Genomic DNA, 19,951 nt, shown 5'->3' on the forward strand with positions numbered 1-19,951 from the left:
GAATTTTCGCATTTTTTTTTGATGAAAAAAAACGATATGGTGAATTGGGGTAAGTTGTGGGAATTAGCTTTTATGTAAGTCTCCTTTTTTGTTCTTTTCCGGGGATTAAAAATGCTGCGTTTTGGGTCGAATGAAGTAAAAAACTTTAGTTTTTTAAAAAAAAAGAAGGAAAGATGTGGCTATCCGAAAGGAAAACACAACCCCCCGGGGTTTTTTGGTTTTTTTTGATTTTGGGGTTATACTGCCGGGTATTGAAACCCCGGTGACCGAAATCCCTTTAATTTTTTGATGGAAATAAATTTATTTAACATTTTTAAAAAACCCCGATTTTTCAATTTTCAGTCTGTAAAATTTTTAAACAAAGGGAAAAGTTAGAATGGTTTTGGCGTTATTCAAATTTTCAGAGTTAAAATTTCCAAAAATTTTCTTTTGCCAGGAACATCTTAAGGGAGGGAACAAAAATTTGTTCACGTTTGGCGAAAATTAAATCTTTTGTACTACAGAACAATTTAAAAAATATCAAAATTCGAACTGTAAGAAAAGATCAAAAAATAATTTTTAAATTTTCGGCGTCATTTCAGGGTTTGTATTGCGCTGGTTTGACAAACCCCCTCAGGCAGGGGGTTTTTTAAATTAAAAAAATAATAAAAAATAAATAAATTTAAAAATTGGGTTTTAAATATTCTTTTGGGTTTTTTGGAAACAATTTTTAAAGTTTTTTAACCCCCTATGACAAATTTTATCTTAAAAACCGTCGTCAAAAAAAATGTTTTGTCCTTAAAAATACCGGGGCGTGAGCATCTCATTGAAAAAATTTCCGCATTTAAAAACCCCATTTACTTTTAAAAAAAAAAGGACCATGAAAAGGTCCTGAAAAAGGGGCCCCCTCTTCCCCCCTGAACCCCAAATTTAATTTAAAGTCGTTTTTCTATTATTTGACTTGTGACCTAAATTTTTTGAGCTCATGTGACCCAGTTTTGAAATTGACCCAGAAATTACAAGATAAAAATTTTTACCAATTTACATGAAAATCCATTGAAAATTTTTGGGCTCTAAGAAGGGCACAAGGTTTTTCCCATTTTTTGACCTTTTGACCTTTTTTTCGAAGGTGTGACCCTGTTTTGAACTTTACTAGATTTCACAAGGTGAAAATTCAGAAACAATTTTTTATGGGAAAATTTCCTTTTTAAAAAAAAATTGGCCTTCAAAAGGGCAAAAGTTTTTTAAAAATTTTAAAACCCCTGACCTAGTTTTTGGGCTGCGCTGCCCATTTCAAACTTGACCGATAACCAAGATGTACCAATTTAGACCCAAATTTTTGGGCAGAACCCAATTTAAAAGAAAGGTTTACGGAAAGGCCCCAAAAATTTTTTTTTTGACCTTAAATGGGCCTAGTTTTTTTTTTGGCATTTTGGGCCCCGTTTCAAAAATTGACCTTGAAATCTTCCCGGTGAACATTTGAACAATTCCTATGGAGAACCCTTTTCCCAAATTGGGGCCCCTAGAGAGGTTTACAAGGGTTTTTTTTTTTTAGGGCCCATTTAACCAAATTTTGACCGCACATGACCCTGGGTTTTGAACTTTACCTAGGTATAACAAGATGAAAAATTTAGAAACCCAAATTTTTTTACAGGGGCCCATGAAAAAAAAAGGGCCCTTTGGAGGTCCAAAGGTTTTTCCCATTTTTTTGACCTACTGAACCCCAGTTTTTAAGGAACGTACCCACTTCCCCAAAATTGTTTTAGTTTCTCAAGATGAAAATTCAGACCAAATTTTAAAACAGATCCCCCTGAAACATATGGCCTCTAGAGAGGTCACTTGGGTTTTTCATTTTTTTGGACCCCGACCTAGTTTTTGTTTGGGCCCCTGCCCCCTTTGAACCCGCCCCAAAAATTTATCAAGGAAACATTATGCCTTTTTTAAAGAATTTCATTTAATATTTGGCCTTAGAGAGGTCACAAGGTTTTTATTTTTTGACATACTGACCCAGGTTTTTTTTAACCGGGACAAGACCCAGATTCGAAACCCTTTGGGTAGTTTTTCATCAAGATGAAAATTCAGGACCAAATTTTTAAAAGTTCCCCGAAAAAAATTTTGGGCCCCAAAAGAGGTCCCTAAGGTTTTTCAAATTTTTTGCCAAATGACCCAGTTTTTTTACGGCACGTGACCAAAATTTCGAAATTGACCAAAATTATCATCGGGGGAACGTTCCCGAACAATTTTATCTGAAATTTGTGAAATATATGGCCCCCCCAGAGAGGTCACAAGGTTTTTCTTAAAAAATTTTTTTTTACCCCACTGACCTAGTTTAAAACCGCACATGATCCGTTTTAAACTTGAACCCAGTTAAACCCTCCAAATGAACATTCAGAAACCAAATTTTTATACAGATCCCATTTAAAAAAAAAGGCCTCTAAGGGTCACAAGGGGGGTTTTTTTTATTAAATTTTAACCCATTTTCCGGGTTTTTGATGGCACTGACCCACTTTCGAATATGGGCCAAAAAATTTATCAAAATGAACATTCAGACCAACTTTCATACAGATCCCATGAAAAAAAAAGGGCTCTAGAGGGGTCACAACGTTTTCCTATTTTTTTGACCTACTGACCCCAGTTTTTGATGGCCGGGACCCATTCGAACCCGATAGATATCATCAAGGAAACATTTGACCCAAAATTTTTATGAAGTTTCATGAAATATTGGCCCTAGAAGGTTTACAAGGTTTTTTCTAAATTTTTTGCTACTGACCTAGTTTTTTTATGGGACGGTGACCCGTTTTGAAATTGGAAACCCATTATCACAGGGGGAACATTCTGACCAAATTTTTTATGAAGACCTTTGGGAAAAATTTTGGCCCCTAGGGGGGTCACAAGGTTTTTTTTATTTTTAGACCTACTGGAACCCCCAGTTTTTGAAGGGGAACGTTTACCCATTTCAAACTTGTAATTATTCATCAAGGTAAAAATTTCCCGGCCCAATTTTTTGTGAAATCTTGTGAAAATTAAAAATGGCCCTCTGAGGGTCAAAAGGTTTTTTTGATTTTTTGACCCACGGACCCCAGTTTTTGAAAGGGACTTTACCCCCTTTCCCAACTTTACCTAAAATATCATCAAAATGAATATTCTGACCCAAATTTCATAAAGTTCCCTGAAAAAAGTGACCCCTTGAGGGTTCCCAAACAAAAGTTTACGGACGCACGCCGCAAAAGGACCGGGGAAACGGACCCAAAGGACAACCCCCGCGAACACCCAAAAATCACCTGGGCACTTCGGACAGGTTTATTTAAAAAGGGTTTTTTACAAAATTTTTCACTGGTTTAAATTTCCCCCCTTTCCCCCCGTGCCCGATCACCGTCAGTTTTTAAAAAAAAAAAACAGTTTTTGTAGGCCCACAAGTCTAACCCCCCTAATTTTTTATTCAATTTTTAAACGTGAGGGTATCAAAAATTTTGTTAAAAAACGCAGCTCATTTACCAAACCGCCCAAAACAGTTACCCTGGCATATAAAAAATTAAAAGGTTGGCCCCATTTTTCAAAAACGTTGCCCCAGATAACAAATTGGTTATTTGCGCTTGGGAAATTTTAAAAAAGCGCAAATTTGGGTTTAAGCGCGTAACACAATTTTTTTTACCGAGAGACATCCGTTTCGGGTGGTGCCCCATTTAAACCAATTTTTTTAACCCTTTTTCCTACAAGTGAATCATTACAGACTTTTCACAATTTAAAACAGTACTTTTTGTTTGTTTAAAAATAAAATGTCTTTCCCTTTTGGGACGTCCCGAATTTTTTTCTTAAAATTTACAAAATTTTCCCCGAAGCGAGCGTAGCTCGCCCTTAAAAGGGAAAGTGTAGGGAAATAAACCCGGGGTTTCCGAAAAGGGGCCCCTTGATGTAGCTGAAAAAATTTTCCTCTCGTCGGGCGCCGCCTTTTGGGTGCCGCCATTTTTTTCCTTCCCCAAAGTCGGGAAAATTTTTTTTTTTTTTTTAAAATTTTTTTATTTGGTTTTTCCCAAACTCTTTTGTTCATTAGGTGTCTTTTTTTTTTAAAAAAATTATGTTATGGAAATAATTTCAATTTTGCTTTTTTTTTAAAAAGTGCGTGGGCCCCAGAAAACGGTGCCCCACAGGAAATGCTTTTTTGGCAGGAATTTCAGAACTTCATTTTTATTATCAAATCAAAAATAATGCAAAAAAGATTTCCGTTTGGGAGAAAAAAAATATGATTTTCTTTTAAAAGATCAAGCATTGGCGAAAAAGGGAAAAGAATATCATAAAAAAAAACTAAAGTATTAAGAACGCCACAAACAGGGAAAGACGTCACCCCTTGGGGACGGGGTTTCCATTTAAAATTTTGCAAGTATGAATTCGCGTTTCAGGTTTAATGACACTAAATTTTTGTTTCTTTTCAAGTGGGTTTGGGTTTTTGGAAATTTTTTAAAAGGGAGTGAATAGTTTTTTTGGGCCCTTTAAGCTACGCTCGCTCGAGGGGTTTGCCTTTTTTTATTTTAACTCCCCTGAAATTTGGGCACATTTCCTGACAGGATTTGCTTTCCTTTTTCGCATTTTTTTTTTTGTTGGACTATTTTTCCGTTACTAAGCAACCTAAATTATCGTTGGCATCTACAAAGATGTTTAAAACACTTTTAACATGTAGAAATTTTTCCCCTTTGGGGATATTTTTATGTTATTTTCATGTAAACATTTCATAAAATCGTCCCTTTTTTTTAAGATCGGGAGTATTTTAGCATAGAATTTTTTCGTTTTAGGCCCCTGTGACCGGGGTTTGGGAAATGTGACCCTCGGCACTTACCATTTGGTCAATTTTCCCAAAATAACCCTTTTTAAATGTTTTTGGGAATTTTTTTGGGGCACTTTTTTGGAAAACTATTAAAAAGGCCCCCTTTTGGGCCCTCTGCAATCACTTTAGCTCAAACTTTCAACTTAAACCCCGTTTGGCTTGTTTCAATAGATTTTCTTAGAAAGAACCCCATACGAACATAAAATGTAAGAAATTTGCTTGCAAACGAATTTTTAATTTAAATTTTAAAAACCAAAGGGCCATAAAAGCCCCCTTTTTATACAAAAATTTTGTAAATTTCAAGAGTTTTTATTTGCACAGATGTATTTTATATTCGTTGCTTTTTTTAAAAAAAAAGTAAATTTAAAGGAAAATTTTTTAAAATCTGAGGGTTTAAGTGACTATATTTTTATAGAAGGGTTTTTTGTTGCGAACAGTGTCTTTGGTTTTCCCCCAAAATTTTTTCAAGTTATTGGGAAAGCCAGATCAGTAAAAAAAGATTAATCTAAAAAAAGATATTATCAAATCTTGCATTTTGGGACCATAAAAGTGCTTCAGTATTGATTTTAAAAATTTTTAAAGTTCATTGAAAAATCGCATTTGCTACCTGTAAAATGGAAAACTGGAACAAATCTTTAAACCAAATTTTTCAAGTTTGCACTTTTACTGGCAGAATTTAACCAACAATAATGAAAACATTTAAAAAATCAAGAAGAATTTGTGACTAAAATTTGGGAAACAGTTAGATGTGCTTTTTTTAATTTTGTTTACTTCACCCCTTTTTTTTTCCCCGGGTTGATAAATCAAAATTAATAAATTTCATTAAATTTTTAACCTGGTCTTATTAGTCTCTCTGGTTTTGTTAGTTTTTCGGTTTTTGAGTCCCAAAACCTTTGGGAAAAACCCTAAATTTCCCTTTTCCAAAAAACTTGAGTAAGTTTACCAAAAAGGTTTTTTAGTTTGCCCCAAACCCACCCATCTCCGCAACCCCTGAGTCGTAACAATATTTTTCCTTTAAATTTTAATTTAAGTCACTACAGTCCAAAATTTTCTAATTGAAAATAGGAGTCTTTTCATCCATTTTTGGCCTTTTTAGCAACTGCGAACAATAAGTTTTAGACCAGTATGCAAAACTGTGTAAATTTCCAGGAAATTTTACTGTTTTCCCTTTAAATATTGGGGAAAAGTACTTTATGTTCTGTGAACAGGATGGGTGGGTACTGAACACAAAACCATAAACAATTTTCACCCTGACGTTTCCGGGGAAAAAAATTTTTCTTCCCGTTTAAACCTGACAAAAAATTTTTCAATAAATTTTTCATTATCAGAGATTCAAAATCCCCATCAAAAATTTGCTTCAAATTCTCTCAGTGCCTTCTCTGTCACTTTCTTTGTTCACCTTTTCCAAGGGTTTAAATTCTAATCTTTGGGAGGCAATATCTGATTTGTTTTTTCATAACATCGGTGATTACTACTGTAATTGGAAAACAATATAAACTGTTTTTTATTTTTAGGTTTTAAGTCCTAACTAACCTTTAAATTTTAAAAGATTAAAAAAGGGGAAAAATGCATCCGTTTCTAAAAAATTCTATGATTTTACTTTTTTCTTTTTAAATTTTTACAAAGAATTTTTAAACAGCTGACACTTTAAAAATTTTTGATGAAATATTTTTTTAAAAAATTTCTTTTCATTCCAAAATTTTTACAGTTTCAGTGGCTTAATTTTAAATTGGTCAGGTTATCAGAAACCAAATTTAGAACCAAAAGTTTTTAAAAAAACTGCATGTCACTGTAACCCAAATCCACTTCTTTTAAATTTTGATTACCCTTTTTCATCTACACCAACTGGGGCTTCATTTTTGGGGGACTGGTTTTATCATCAACAACTGCTTCCCAAATTTTTCTGATTCTGATTTTTTTTCAAAATCAAAATTTTCCCCTCTTTTTCTTTTTTTTTCAAGGACTGAAAAAAGAATGGCAATGTGAAACTTAAAGTTATATTAATCATACCCTTGTCAATAAAGATTTTGTATTTCAACTTTTTACCTAACTAGGACACTTTTTGAGTTATCAAAGGATCCAATTGTCAAAGCCATGTTTTGACTATTTCTGTTACCACAGCAACCAGACTTTTGACCAGAGGAAAAAACAAAGTAAGGTGCATAATCTCCATGTTACCATCTGTTCACATACTTATTTTCATTAAACTAGCTGGTATACTTTTTGGGCTATCAAAGAATCCATCTGTTAAAGCAGTATTTTGACTATTTCTGTTACCATAGCAACCAGATTTTTGATCAAGGAGAAAAACAAAATGACGTGCATAACCTCCTTATTGCCATCTATTCATGTACCAAGTTTCAACAACTTAACTTACATGGTTTTATGTTATCGGGGGGTCTAGATTTCTGGACAGCATGACGGACAGAGGGCAAACCTATAGTCCCCTAATGAAATATATGCAACATATGCTGCCATAGCAGCAATAATCTTAGCAGACATATGGGCATAAAAATTGCTACATTCAACTGGAGGCTTCTATTCAAATACACACTGGCAAATGAGGAAACAAGCTCTAGTAATAAATATGATTAGTGCCTAACAATTAATTAAGTACCCTACTGGAGGAGGCATACTTATCATCAGCAGACTATAGAAATAAGATATATGTAACTTATGATACCACAGCAACAATAATTTTAGCAGACATACAGACACAAAAAATGCATATTATTCAAACATAACAAGCAACTGGGGACTGGGTATGATAAATACATTCAAATGGGGCTCCTTTTCAAATACATGCCAGCTCTACTTATATAAAAGATTACTGCCTTACAATTGAGTATTTAACTGGATGGGGCATACATATGATTAATTAATTGACTACAAATTGTGCAAACATGCCTGCAATAGAAAGCAACTGGGGACTGTGTATGGTAAATATATTCAAATGGAGGCTCCTATTCAAATACACACTGGCAAATGAGGACACAAGCTCTACTAATACAAACATTATTGCCTAACAATTAATTATCCTACTGTGTGGAGGCATACTTATGATCAAATAAAAAAAATGCATGTACCATGTTTCCAAAGCAACAATAACTTTTAGCAGACATATGGGCACAAAAATTCCGAAATGTGCAAACGTCTCTGTAATAACAAGCATCTGGGGACTGTGTATGGTAAGTATATTCAAATGGAAACTATATTACGGACGGAGGCACGGACGACAGATCACAGAAGAAAAGTGATCACAATAGCTCACCTTGTCACTATATGTGATAGGTGAGCTAAAAATGTCTGATAATAAGCATATTCTCACTGAAAGTCTATTGATGTCACTACAGTCAAGATTTTCTAATTGACATAGGAGTCATGTCATGCCATTTCTGGCCTTACAGCAACTGCGAACAATACAGATTGAGACCAGTGTGCAAAGCTGTGTAGTCTTACCAGGATTCATACTGTTCCTTAACTATTGGGTATAGGTACTTTACTGTTCTGTGAACAGTATGGGTGGGTACTGAACACAAACACCATAAAACAATTTTCACATGACGTTCCTGGAATAAAAATATTGCTCATTCCGTTCAAACATGACAAAAGATGTCAATACCTTCTTCATTATCATGAGATTCAAACTCCCTATCAAATTTAGCTTCAGTTCTCTCAGTGCCTTCTCTGTCACTTTCTAGTTCACCTTCTCCAAGTTCAATATCTATATCATCAGGGAGGTCAATATCTGATTTGTTATCTTCATCATCATCAGGTGAGTTACTACTGTAATTGGAAAACAATATATCTGTACTTATTTTCTAGGTTTTAAGTCTCTAACTAACATCTTAATTTAACAGATATAAAGAAACATGCATCCGTTGCTAAAAATTCTATGATGTACTGTTTTTCTTTCTATTTTCACATGATTTTCATACAGCTGACACTTTAAAATTCTAGATGAAATATTTGTTTAAAAAATGTACTGTCATTCAATATTTATAGCAGTTTCAGTGGCTTAACTTCCAGTTGGTCAGGGTATGCAGAAACAAGTCAGAACACAAAAGTTAAACAACTGCATGTCTACTGTACCTAGAATCAGGAAGGTCTAATACGTATCAGTTGTTCCAGCTAGAATCCACTTCTTCATTCTGATTATCTCCTTTTTCATCTACACCAGACTGGTCTTCATTAGTTGTGGACTGGTTCTCATCATCAACAGACTGCTTCCCAGATTTGTCTGATTCTGATTTTCTTTTCAAGTCTACATTCTCCCATCTTTTTCTTTTGTTTTCAAGGACTGAAAAAAGAATGGCAATGTGAAACTTAAAGTTATATTAACCATACCCTTGTCAATAAAGATTTTGTATTTCAACTTTTTAAAACATTTAAGCTTTTACAAAAGTATATGTATTTTAAGAGTGACTGTTTCTCTAAATGGTAATGCAGTAACTTCTTAATAATAGTAGGAACTGACATAAAATCTCGTTTCCTTAAATACATACGGCCTGGTGCACAGTAAAGTGCCCAATTCAGCTAAAAACATGTACAAAGCTATATCTTTCCAACTATATAGAATAGAACTATGAAATAAAGTTTGCAAGTAAGGTCTGATATAGATGTAAATGTCCGGGTGAAATTAAGCTAAGAAAATTTAAAAGTCAATTGATACGGAGAGCTCAAGTAGTAAAAAAAAAATGGCCATTTTTCCATGTAAAGGGTTAGCATCTAAAATTTCATCATTTTTGTAAGCTGTGTTACTAATAAACTTATAAATACAAGAGGGCCAATCTTGGTCCTGAATCGCTCACCTGAATCACCTTGTTGTAGGTATTAAATCGAGATTTTCCTGCAGTTCCATAAAGCAGTTCATGTGAAGATGTTGTTTTAGGTTTTTCTATATTTAGCTACAGAGGCCCCTAAGGGGTCAAGCAAAATTTTTCTAACAACCTTGAGAGAGGTTCATGCTAGGATGCTTCAGGCCAAACTAGGTGAAGATCGATCAAGCAATTCATGAAAAGAAGCTGTATAAAGATTATTTCTATTTTTAGCTCAGGTAGCCCATAAAAGGGGCCAAACAAAATTCTTTGAAAAACTTGAGAGAAGTCCATGCAATGATGCTTCAGGCCAAATTTGGCGAATATCTATCAAACAGTTCTTGAGTAGAAGTTGTTTAAAAGTTTTTTCTATTTCTAGCTCTTGTGGCCCCTAAAAGGGACCAAACACATTTGAGAGATGTCTATGCAAGGATGCTTCAGGCCAAATACGGCGAAGATCTTATCACGCGGTTCTTGAAAAGAAGTCTTTTAAAGGATTTTCTATTTTTAGCTCTAGTGGCCCGTAAAAGGGGCCAAACAAAAATCTTTGAACAAACTTATGAAAGGCCCATGCAAGGATGTTTCGAGCCAAATTTGAAGATCCATCATGTGGTTCATGAGAAGAAGTCGTTTAAAGGTTTTTCTATTTATAGCTCTGGTTGCCCCTAAAAGGGGCCAAACAGAATTTGAACAAACTTGAAATAGATCCATGCAAGAATCTATTCAAAGGTTCTTAAGAAGTCGTCTAAAGGTTATATCTATTTTTAGCTCTGGCCAAACAGAATTACTTGAATAAAATAGAGAAGTTTTTGCAAGGATGCTTCAGGAAAAATTTGGTGAAGATCCATCAAGCAGTTCATGAGAAAAGGTTGTTTAAAGGTTTTTCTATTTTTAGCTCTGGCGGCCCCTAAAAGGGGCCAACCAAAATTATTTGAACAAATTTAAGAAAGGTCATTGCAAGGATGCTTCAGGCCACATTTGGTGAAGATCCATCAAGTGATTCATTAGGAGAAGTTGTTTAAAAGTTTTTCTATTTATAGCTCTGGCAGCTCCTAAAAGGGGTCAAACGAAATTTTTTGAACAAACTTGAGAGAGGTCCTTTCAAGGATGCTTCAGGTCAAATTTGGTGAAGATCCATCAAGTTGTTCATGAGAAGAAGTTGTTTATAGGCTTTTTTTCTAATTTTAGCTTTGGTGGCCCCTACAAGGGGCCAAACAAAATTCTTTGAACAAATTTGAGAGAGCCCCTTGCAAGGATGCTTCAGGCCAAATTTGGTGAAGATCCATCAAGCGATTCTTGAGAAGAAGTCGTTTAAAGGTTTTTCTATTTTTAGCTCTTGCGACCTCTAAAAAGGGCCAAATTAAGTTCTTTGAACAAACTTGAGAGAGGACCATCAAAGGATCATTCCTGTGAAGTTTGGTGTAATTCTGCCAAGTTGTTTTCAAGAAGATTTTTTTAGAAATTGTTGATGAACGATGCGCTATGGACAGACGACGGACAAAAGGCAGTCACAATAGCTCACCCTGTCACTTTGTGACAGATGAGCTAATAAAAAATGTATGTGCCATATGTCGCCAAAGCAATAATAACTTTTAGCTGACATATGGCCACAAATATTGCTAATAGTGCAAAAGAGTCTGTAATAACAAGCATATGGGGACTGTGTATAGTAAATATATTCAAACAGAGACTCTTATTCAAATACACTGGCAAATGAGGACAAAAGCTCTACTAATACAAATATTATTACCTAACAATTTATTATCCAACTTGAGGGGGCATACTTATAATCAAATGACTATAGAAAGAAAAATGTATCTAACATATATTGCCATAGCAACAATAATTTTACCAGACATATATTGCAAATTGTGCAAACATGTCTGTAATAACAAGCATCTTGGGACTGTGTATTGTAAATATATTAAAATGGAGACTCCTATTCAAACAAATACCAGCAAATGAGGAAATAAGCTCTAGTAATAAAAATGATTATTGCCTAACAATTAATAAAATGTCCTACTAGAGGATGCATACTTATAATCAAATGACTATAGAAATAACTAGAAATGTGTCCATGGGACACAGATGCCCCCACTACATGACACAGATCAGGCCATAACTCCTACAATACTGAATGAATCTGGACGCTAAACCCCAGGTGCACAATTGCACATGCTGACCAACACTCCTGAAAACTTTGGTGGCTCTAAGTCAAATACTTTTGGAGCTATGCATGACAACATTAAAATGACCAATTTTTTACTAAGTCAGGGGCCATAACTCCTACATGACTGAATGAATCCGGACGTGAAACCCCAGGTGCACAACTACATATCCTGACCAACATTCCTGTAAAGTTTTGTGACTCTAGGTCAAATACTTTTGGAGCTACGCACGGCACAACATTAAAATAACCAATTTTTACAAAGTCAGGGGCCATAACTTCTACAGGACTGAATGAATCCGGACGTGAAACCCCAGGTGCACAACTACATATCTTGACCAACATTCCTGTAAAGTTTTGTGACTCTATGTCAAATACTTTTGGAGCTACGCGCGACACAACATTAAAATGACCAATTTTTACAAAGTCAGGGGCCATAACTTCTACATGACTGAATGAATCCGGACGTGAAACCGCAGGTGCACAACTACACATGCTGACCAACATTCCTGTAAAGTTTCATGACTCTACGTCAAATACTTTTGGAGCTAGGCGTGACACAACATTAAAATGACCAATTTTTACAAAGTCAGGGGCCATAACTTCTACATGACTAAGTGAATCCGGACGTGAAACCCCAGGTGCACAACTACACATGCTAACCAACATTCCTGTGACTCTACGTCAAATACTTTTGAAGCTAGGCGCGACACAACATTCTCGGACGGACGGACAAGAGCAAATCTATATGCTCCCCCACAAAAGTGGGGGCATAACAAGAGCTGTCCGTAAGACAGCCAAGCTCGACTATTCGAAATATTGTCCCAGAAGCAGGAAAATATAACTAAAAAAGGTATAATATCAAAAGAGTTTTAAGTTCAAAAGGGGGAACAATTTGACCAAAATGCATATCAGTTATGGGACTTACTGCTATCAACTAGTTTTATAACCCTGAAGGCACATGTGAAGTTTCAATTCAATATCTGCATTAGTTTTGGAGATAGAAACTTGCATGTAAAACTTTAACCAGAATTTTAAAAGTTCAAAAGGGGGCATAATTTGCCCAAAATACATGCCAGAGTTATGGGACTTGACCCAGTGAGGTTGGTAATTGATCTAGAAAAAGAAAAAATAAGTTTCAAATCTATATGCCTTTTAGTAATGGCTGTATGTACTTGCATGTAAAACTTTAACCAGAATTTTCTAAGTCCAAAAGGGGGCATAATTTGGCCAAAATGAAGGTCAGAGTTATGGGACTTGCTGCTATCAACTAGTTTTATAACCCCGAAGACACATGTGAAGTTTCAAATCAATATCTGCATTAGTTTTGGAGATAATAACTTGCATGTAAAACTTTAACCAAAATTTTCTAAGTCTAAAAGGGGGCATAATTTGCTCAAAAAACATGTCAGAGTTATGGGACTTGACCCAGTGAGGTTGGTAATTGATCTAGAAAAAGAAAAAATAAGTTTCAAATCTATATGCCTTTTAGAAATAGCTGTATGTACTTGCACGCAAAACTTTAACCAGAATTTTCTAAGTCCAAAAGGGGGCATAATTTGGCCAAAATGAAGGTCAGAGTTATGAGACTTGCTGCTATCAACTAGATTTATAACCCTGAAGACACATGTGAAGTTTCAAATCAATATCTGCATTAGTTTTGGAGATAGTAACTTGCATGTAAAACTTTAACCAAAATTTTCTAAGTCCAAATGGGGGCATAATTTGCTCAAAATACATGTCAGAGTTATGGGTCTTGACCCAGAGAGGTTGGTAATTGACCTAGAAAAAGAAAAAATAAGTTTCAAAGCTATATGCCTTTAATTGATGGTTGTATGTACTTGCATGTAAAAACTTAACCAAGGTGTGACGCCGACGCCGATGCCGACGCCAGGGTGAGTAGAATAGCTAGACTATTCTTCGAATAGTCGAGCTATAAATGTATGTAACATGTTGCCAATATATTCAAATGGAGGTTCCTATTCAAGTACACACTGGCAAATGAGCAGACAAGCTCTACTAATACAAATGATTATTGCCTAACAAATAAGTATCCTACGGTGTGGAGGCATACTTATGATCAAATAAAACAAGAGCTGTCAGAGGACAGCAACGCTCGACTTTTCAAAAGCCTTGACAATTGAATAAATTTCTAAGTCGAAAAAGGGGCGTAATTTTGTAAATATGCAAATCAGAGTTATGGAACCTGTGCAATGTAGGTCAGTTTATTACATTGAACAAGTGTGTGAAGTTTCAATCCATTCCCACAAGCGGTTGTTGAGATACCAGCTTACATACAAAAACTTAACCTGAAATTTTTAAGTCGAAAAAGGGGCATAATTTTGTAAATATGCAACTCAGAGTTATAGAACCAATGTAGGTCAGTTTATCACAGTGAACAAGTGTGTGAAGTTTCAATCCATTCCAACAAGTTGTTGTTGAGATACCAGCTTACATACAAAAACTTAACCTGGAATTTCTAAGTCGAAAATGGGGCATAATTTTGTAAATATGCAATCAAAGTTATGGAACCTGTGCAATGTAGGTCAGTTTATCACAGGGAACAAGTGTGTGAAGTTTCAATCCATTCCCACAAGTGGTTGTTGAGATACCAGCTTACATACAAAAACTTAACCTGATCGGGACGCAGACACCGAGGCAGACGCCGATGCATGGGTGAGTGCAATAGCTCTACCTATTCGTTGAATAGTCAAGCTTAGCTGCTAAAAATGCATGTACCATATGTTTCCAAAGCAACAATAACTTTAGCAGACATATGGGCACAGAAATTGCGATTTGTGTAAATGTGTCTGTAATAACAAGCATATATTCAAATGGAGACTTATTCAAGTACACACTGGCAAATGGGGACACAACCTCTACTAATACAAAGATTATTGCCTAACAATTAATTAGGTATCATACTGGAGGAGGCATACTTACAATCAAATGACTAGAAATAACACAAGTCACAAAGTATATCCGTCAAAATAGCTTGTAGGTCTTTTTTTTAACACTGAACTTCCTTTCAATATCCTCTATTATTCTGTGAAGTAACAACTAAATATTTATTTTCTTATATTTGACTTTTGACCTTAACCTTGGACATTGGGGTCTACTATTTGTTCCAAGCTATATCTTTCTACCTCAACGCATGATGTTAACCTTTGACATAAGTACCTGGTTCTTGCAAACTACTCTCTATCTCATAATGGTTAACATTAATGCCAAAAGATATGGTCCGAACACACAATTTCATTCTTATATTTGACCTTTGACCCCTATCTATGACCTTGACCTTGGACAAAGGTGGGGAATCACATGATCAAAATAATCTCTAAAGTGATATTTTTAAGAACATGAATAAATTTCTTACCATGTTAAGATATGAAATTTAAACATATGACCAATGGAAATTAATAAATTATTATGTAGTTGACAAGAATGATAGATGTCCTGTAATTACAAACACTAAGTAAAATAAAAAGTCTCAGTTTCTTGAAGATAATCGGAAGGTGATTTTGATTAAAATCAATGTAGTTTTAGGATACATCTATGTTGCCATATGATAGGCCATGTCTTAGATTTACAGCAAAAGTTGCTTTAATATTATGCCATATTATTCATAAATTTATTTTGGTTTAGAGATTATTCTGATCATGTGATTCCCCACACTGGAATATCTAACTTGTAAATAATAACAAAAAACCAAAGCAGGGATGTAAAGTTTTCGGAAATCTTTCAGGGTCAAGTGGTAGGTAATTAAAGTGACTAGCATGAATCACCCTCTTCAAAGGTCTTTTTACCCGATATCAGTCAAATAATTCAATCAATTACAGTTTGTATTAAGTTTACACCCCTGACTCAACAAGAATGAACAAATAAATCTGTTAATAAATTTAATACCTAGAAAAGTGAACCTAAACAAAAACCTTAACCTGAACATTTGTGCCAAGTAATTTGAAACTTTCAAAAGAATACACTGTACCCTATTTATAACTTTTTATGTGAAAATCAAATTCTCACATTTGAAAGACTTCACTAGTGATGAAGAGACTGCTTGACAAAAGTTGTAAAATTGTCCGACTGAAAGAAAAGTCTCAATTCTTAGAACAATTTCCAAAGGTGGCCATCCAAGGATCATTCCTGTGAAGATTGGTTTTGAAGAAGATCTTTGTAGAAACTGTTGACAGACGGATGACTAACAAAACACAACGGACATCCAGTGGTCAGAAAAGCCACCAAGAGCCTTTTGATTAGATGAGCTAAAGAAGGACCCAAATCACCATCATGGCCACATTCAAAACAGTGAGTTTATCTGGATATAACCTGTTGTTATACTTTGGTAAACTACTGATAAACATGAAATAAAAATACTCACCACCAATCCTTGCCCTGGTACTTGAAAAAGTACCTAAACGTTGACTCACAGTCCTTTTCTCTCTTCTCGCCCTCTTCTCCAGTGATAAGGTCACCATAATAATTAAGGATGAAGTCGTGTTGTTGTTTATTTACTTTGGTTTTGACACCTCGTCCTTTGAATACAAAACACTTTAAGGTAAATTGTAATGATAAACACTACTTCAAGCCTGAAAAGTAGCTTTTGTTGTTACAACTAGAGCTATCACTGAAAGTGATTAATACCCCCACCAGGTACTGGATGCAAGATTTTTTTTTTCAAGTTAAGGCAAAGTTCATACGGATCAGTTTATGGAAGTTATGGAGCAAAAACTTGATATCTGACCTTGAACTATGACCTTGACCTTTGTCAGAGTTATGCACCTTGTGTCACATGATGTGGTTGATAAGGTGGAACATCTATTTTAAGTTTGAATCAAATCCATTTAGTAATAACTGAGATATAGTGAAAATGCATCAAAATTAACCTTAAATTCTAAGTAAAAGGGTGCATAACCCATGAAAAGTTGGTGTTAGAGTTATGCACCTTGTGTCACATGATGCAATTGATAGGTGGAACATCTATTTTAAGTTTGAATCAAATCGACTTAGTAATAACTGAGATATAGTGAAAATGCATCAAAATTTACCTTTAATTCTAAGTAAAAGGTGGCATAACTCATGAAAAGGTGGTGTCAGAGTTACACACCTTGTGTCATATGATGTGGTTGATAAGGTGGAACATTTATTTTAAGTTTGAATTGAATGCATTTAGTAATAACTGAGATAATAAGATTTCGCGATGTGACGAGACGGGACAAAACTGACTCCTATATACCTCCCCCCCCCACCCCCCAAAAATTTTTGTTGGGGGTATAACAACTACAGTACATGAAAAAAACGCACTAAATGTAATGGCCTTGAACTGTGACCATGAATGTACAATTTTAAGTAAGTGCTTAGCATGACATTCTTAGTAGTAGATAAAATCTGTTAATGGATGATGAAGATACATCTAACAAACTAATTCAGAAAACATTTGATGAATGGTATAGGGTGCATTAGTGAATACATTTATTTAACAAACTATCTGATGTGAGAATGGCAGATGAATCAAAATATGCTATTCAAATACTCTCATGTTAATCTAGTCCCAAATGCACATTATGAATTATATCTCATCATACATATTTTGCTGAAAAACTTGATAGTTGCTGCCAATTTGACATCATAAAAAAACTCTGAAATCTTACCTTTTGGAGGAATAACCTCCATTACGTAGTCAGGAGGATCCTTTCCTGCCTCAATGAAACTGGCTGCCATTTCAATAGGCTTTTGTCTTTTAGGTCTCATAATCTAAAATAAAAAAAACAACTATGATTTCATATTAGCATTAAATTTACAATATGTACAAAGGCAATATATCGAGCCCGTCTGTGTCTCATAATGGCATGAAGTGTATATTTTCAAACAGTGATCTGACAATTTAAAACAAGTGCACTTTTTCAAACAACTCTGGAACATTATGGTTTAATTTAGTTTTAATCCTGTCTCACTGCATAGACAGTAAATTGAGTAATGGAAATCATAAAGTTTATAGCAACGACTTTTATGGTTGGCAATCGCCTCCAAAAATAATTAATTTTGCTGCAGTAAAAATATCTTAGCTCCGGCATAAATACGATTTTAGCCACGGCTAAAATATTTAAGCTCTGGCAAAAATCTGATTTTATGCTGGCCAATGTAAAAAAAATAATTGTTTTAGCCGCCGTTAAAATAAATATTTTAGCTCCTATAAAAACAGTATTTCCACCGCGGTTAAAATATTTAAGCTCCGGTAAAAATACGATTTTAGCTCTGACAGAAATGTTACACTTTATTTTAGGCTCGATAAAAAACGTGGCAGGCCTTGTCAAAAATAAATATTTATGCCATGGCTAAATTAATTATTTACTGGCTTAAAGTATTGTTTAGTTACTTTTAGAGCCTTAACAAATATATGTTTACCAATTTATCAATGGAAATAAAAAGATAAATACACTTAAAAGATAATCCAATGAAAAAAAAATTGAAAACATACTTCAACTATAGATACAATAGTTTCCAGGTCATCAGAAAGAAAATTCTGTATCTAAACACTATTTTCATTGTATATTTGTAATTTATGTTATTTATAAGTAAAACAGTAGTTCTTTGCTTAAAGTAATATGAATTTTATAAATAATTCTTAATTAACAATGTAGATACAATAGTTTCACGGTAACTTTTTAAATTCAATAATGTGATTTTGAACGTGAAACTATTGTATCTGACACCTTTTACTAATACATTTTGTACTTAAAAATAAATTATTTGAGTGCATTTTAAAAGCCCATATATTGTTTCTTATTTCAATTAATAATGATTTACTAAGAATGGTAACACTAACCTGTGTTTTTAAGAAAATATTCAGTTTTTTCTTTCTCATGAAAAATTTACAAAAATGCAGATACAATAGTTTCCCGGTCAGCCCTCGCATTGTTACTCAATATTAAATATTTAAAACGTGGTAGAAATGTTTAACATTTATGCCGGACATAAAATATTTAAACCGCGGCTAAAATCTTAATTTTACCAGAGTGGATATAATTATTTTTGATGACAATGGCGAACCATACTCGGGCGATGTCACTCAATATTAAATATTTTATTCGCGGTAGCTTAATACCTGGCTGGGTAAAAACATTTTAGCCGCAGTAAAAAACGCATTTTAAAATTATAATATACTTGCCCGCTTTTAACTCACTAGTTTTTGACAATGTTAATTAACTTTGTTTCAATATTCATTCTTCTAGCAAAATTTAATACATAAATGACATGTTGGATAGCAAAGAAATATATCTTACGGTATCTGTCCGTATGATTGAAATCATTATGGTGATCAATATTTTGATTAAAAATGAAAGAAAAAAAAAATTCTATCATTATTTTTTATACACAGTGGATAGAAATTCTAATCTGAATAGATACATCTTTTACAGTATTTGTCTACCTTTCCTCCAAACATTTTCAGTTATGTGCAGTTAAATAAAATACAATCGTTTGAAATCAGGTCACGAAAGTATGTGACAAATCGAGATATCAGGCTGGAGCCAAAAGATTCATAGTTATATAGATCTTTACCTTTGAAATCAATTATTGTTTCAGTAAATTCTGCCAATCACTTATAATATTAACGACCATAGAATCCTATATCACGAATAAAATTTAAGTTCCGAAACCTCTATAGCGAAAAGACACACTCTGAATGTCGATTCGTCAATATATTTGTAGTGACTGTAGGTTTATAGGCCATTTCCAACAGCCTTGCTGTTGGGTTAACCCTTTAGTGACGTGGTTGAGTGTCTGCCTGTAGACAGATCACAAGGTCTTGGGTTCGAGTTGAAAACTTACCTCGTTGAGTCGGGATAAGTTGTACCAGAAACGGATGTAGAATTTAGGGCCACTTCAATTGTTACACCTCGGTTAATATTGATTACAGTATGTGCAAAATAGCAGAGGTACCCCAATTGTCGGATATAGGTAGGTGAGCATGCGCGGAATTGGGGCGGGGCTAAAATTCAGATATGGGATACGGCTGTGTGCTTTTGCTCACACACCACTGACAAGTTTCACAGAGTTATACCGAGGTATTATACCAAAATTCACGAGTCAGTCAGTCACGAACTGCACACAGCATAAATGAGGTTAGCTTTCCGAGGTAACGGAGATATATACCTCGGTATTTTGAGG

At 34.5% G+C, this 19,951-nt stretch overlaps 1 protein-coding gene across 1 annotated transcript; it reads right to left on the reverse strand.

Moving 5' to 3' along the window:
• Positions 1-8,413: 8,413 nt before the first annotated feature.
• On the reverse strand, positions 8,414-19,707 carry LOC123541851 (histone-lysine N-methyltransferase set-1-like). The gene is made up of 5 exons (XM_045327477.2): positions 19,613-19,707; positions 17,434-17,536; positions 16,164-16,317; positions 8,891-9,098; positions 8,414-8,584 (listed from the first exon to the last, which is right to left on the reverse strand). The coding sequence occupies exons 2-4, from the start codon at positions 17,531-17,533 to the stop codon at positions 9,092-9,094; spliced, it is 261 nt and encodes an 86-aa protein (XP_045183412.1). The 5' UTR covers positions 17,534-17,536; positions 19,613-19,707; the 3' UTR covers positions 8,414-8,584; positions 8,891-9,091.
• Between the last annotated feature and the right edge of the window lie 244 nt (positions 19,708-19,951).

The sequence above is a fragment of the Mercenaria mercenaria genome, chromosome 1, assembly GCF_021730395.1.
Source record: "Mercenaria mercenaria strain notata chromosome 1, MADL_Memer_1, whole genome shotgun sequence".
NCBI lineage: Eukaryota > Metazoa > Mollusca > Bivalvia > Venerida > Veneridae > Mercenaria > Mercenaria mercenaria.

Bases quoted from the DNA above. Each gene is read 5' to 3' on its own strand.
- LOC123541851 (XM_045327477.2), bottom strand. From the start codon at position 17,533: ATGAGACCTAAAAGACAAAAGCCTATTGAAATGGCAGCCAGTTTCATT. The intron at 16,318-17,433 runs GTAAGATTTCAG...TTGTATTCAAAG, and splicing joins GGAGGTTATTCCTCCAAAAG to GACGAGGTGTCAAAACCAAA.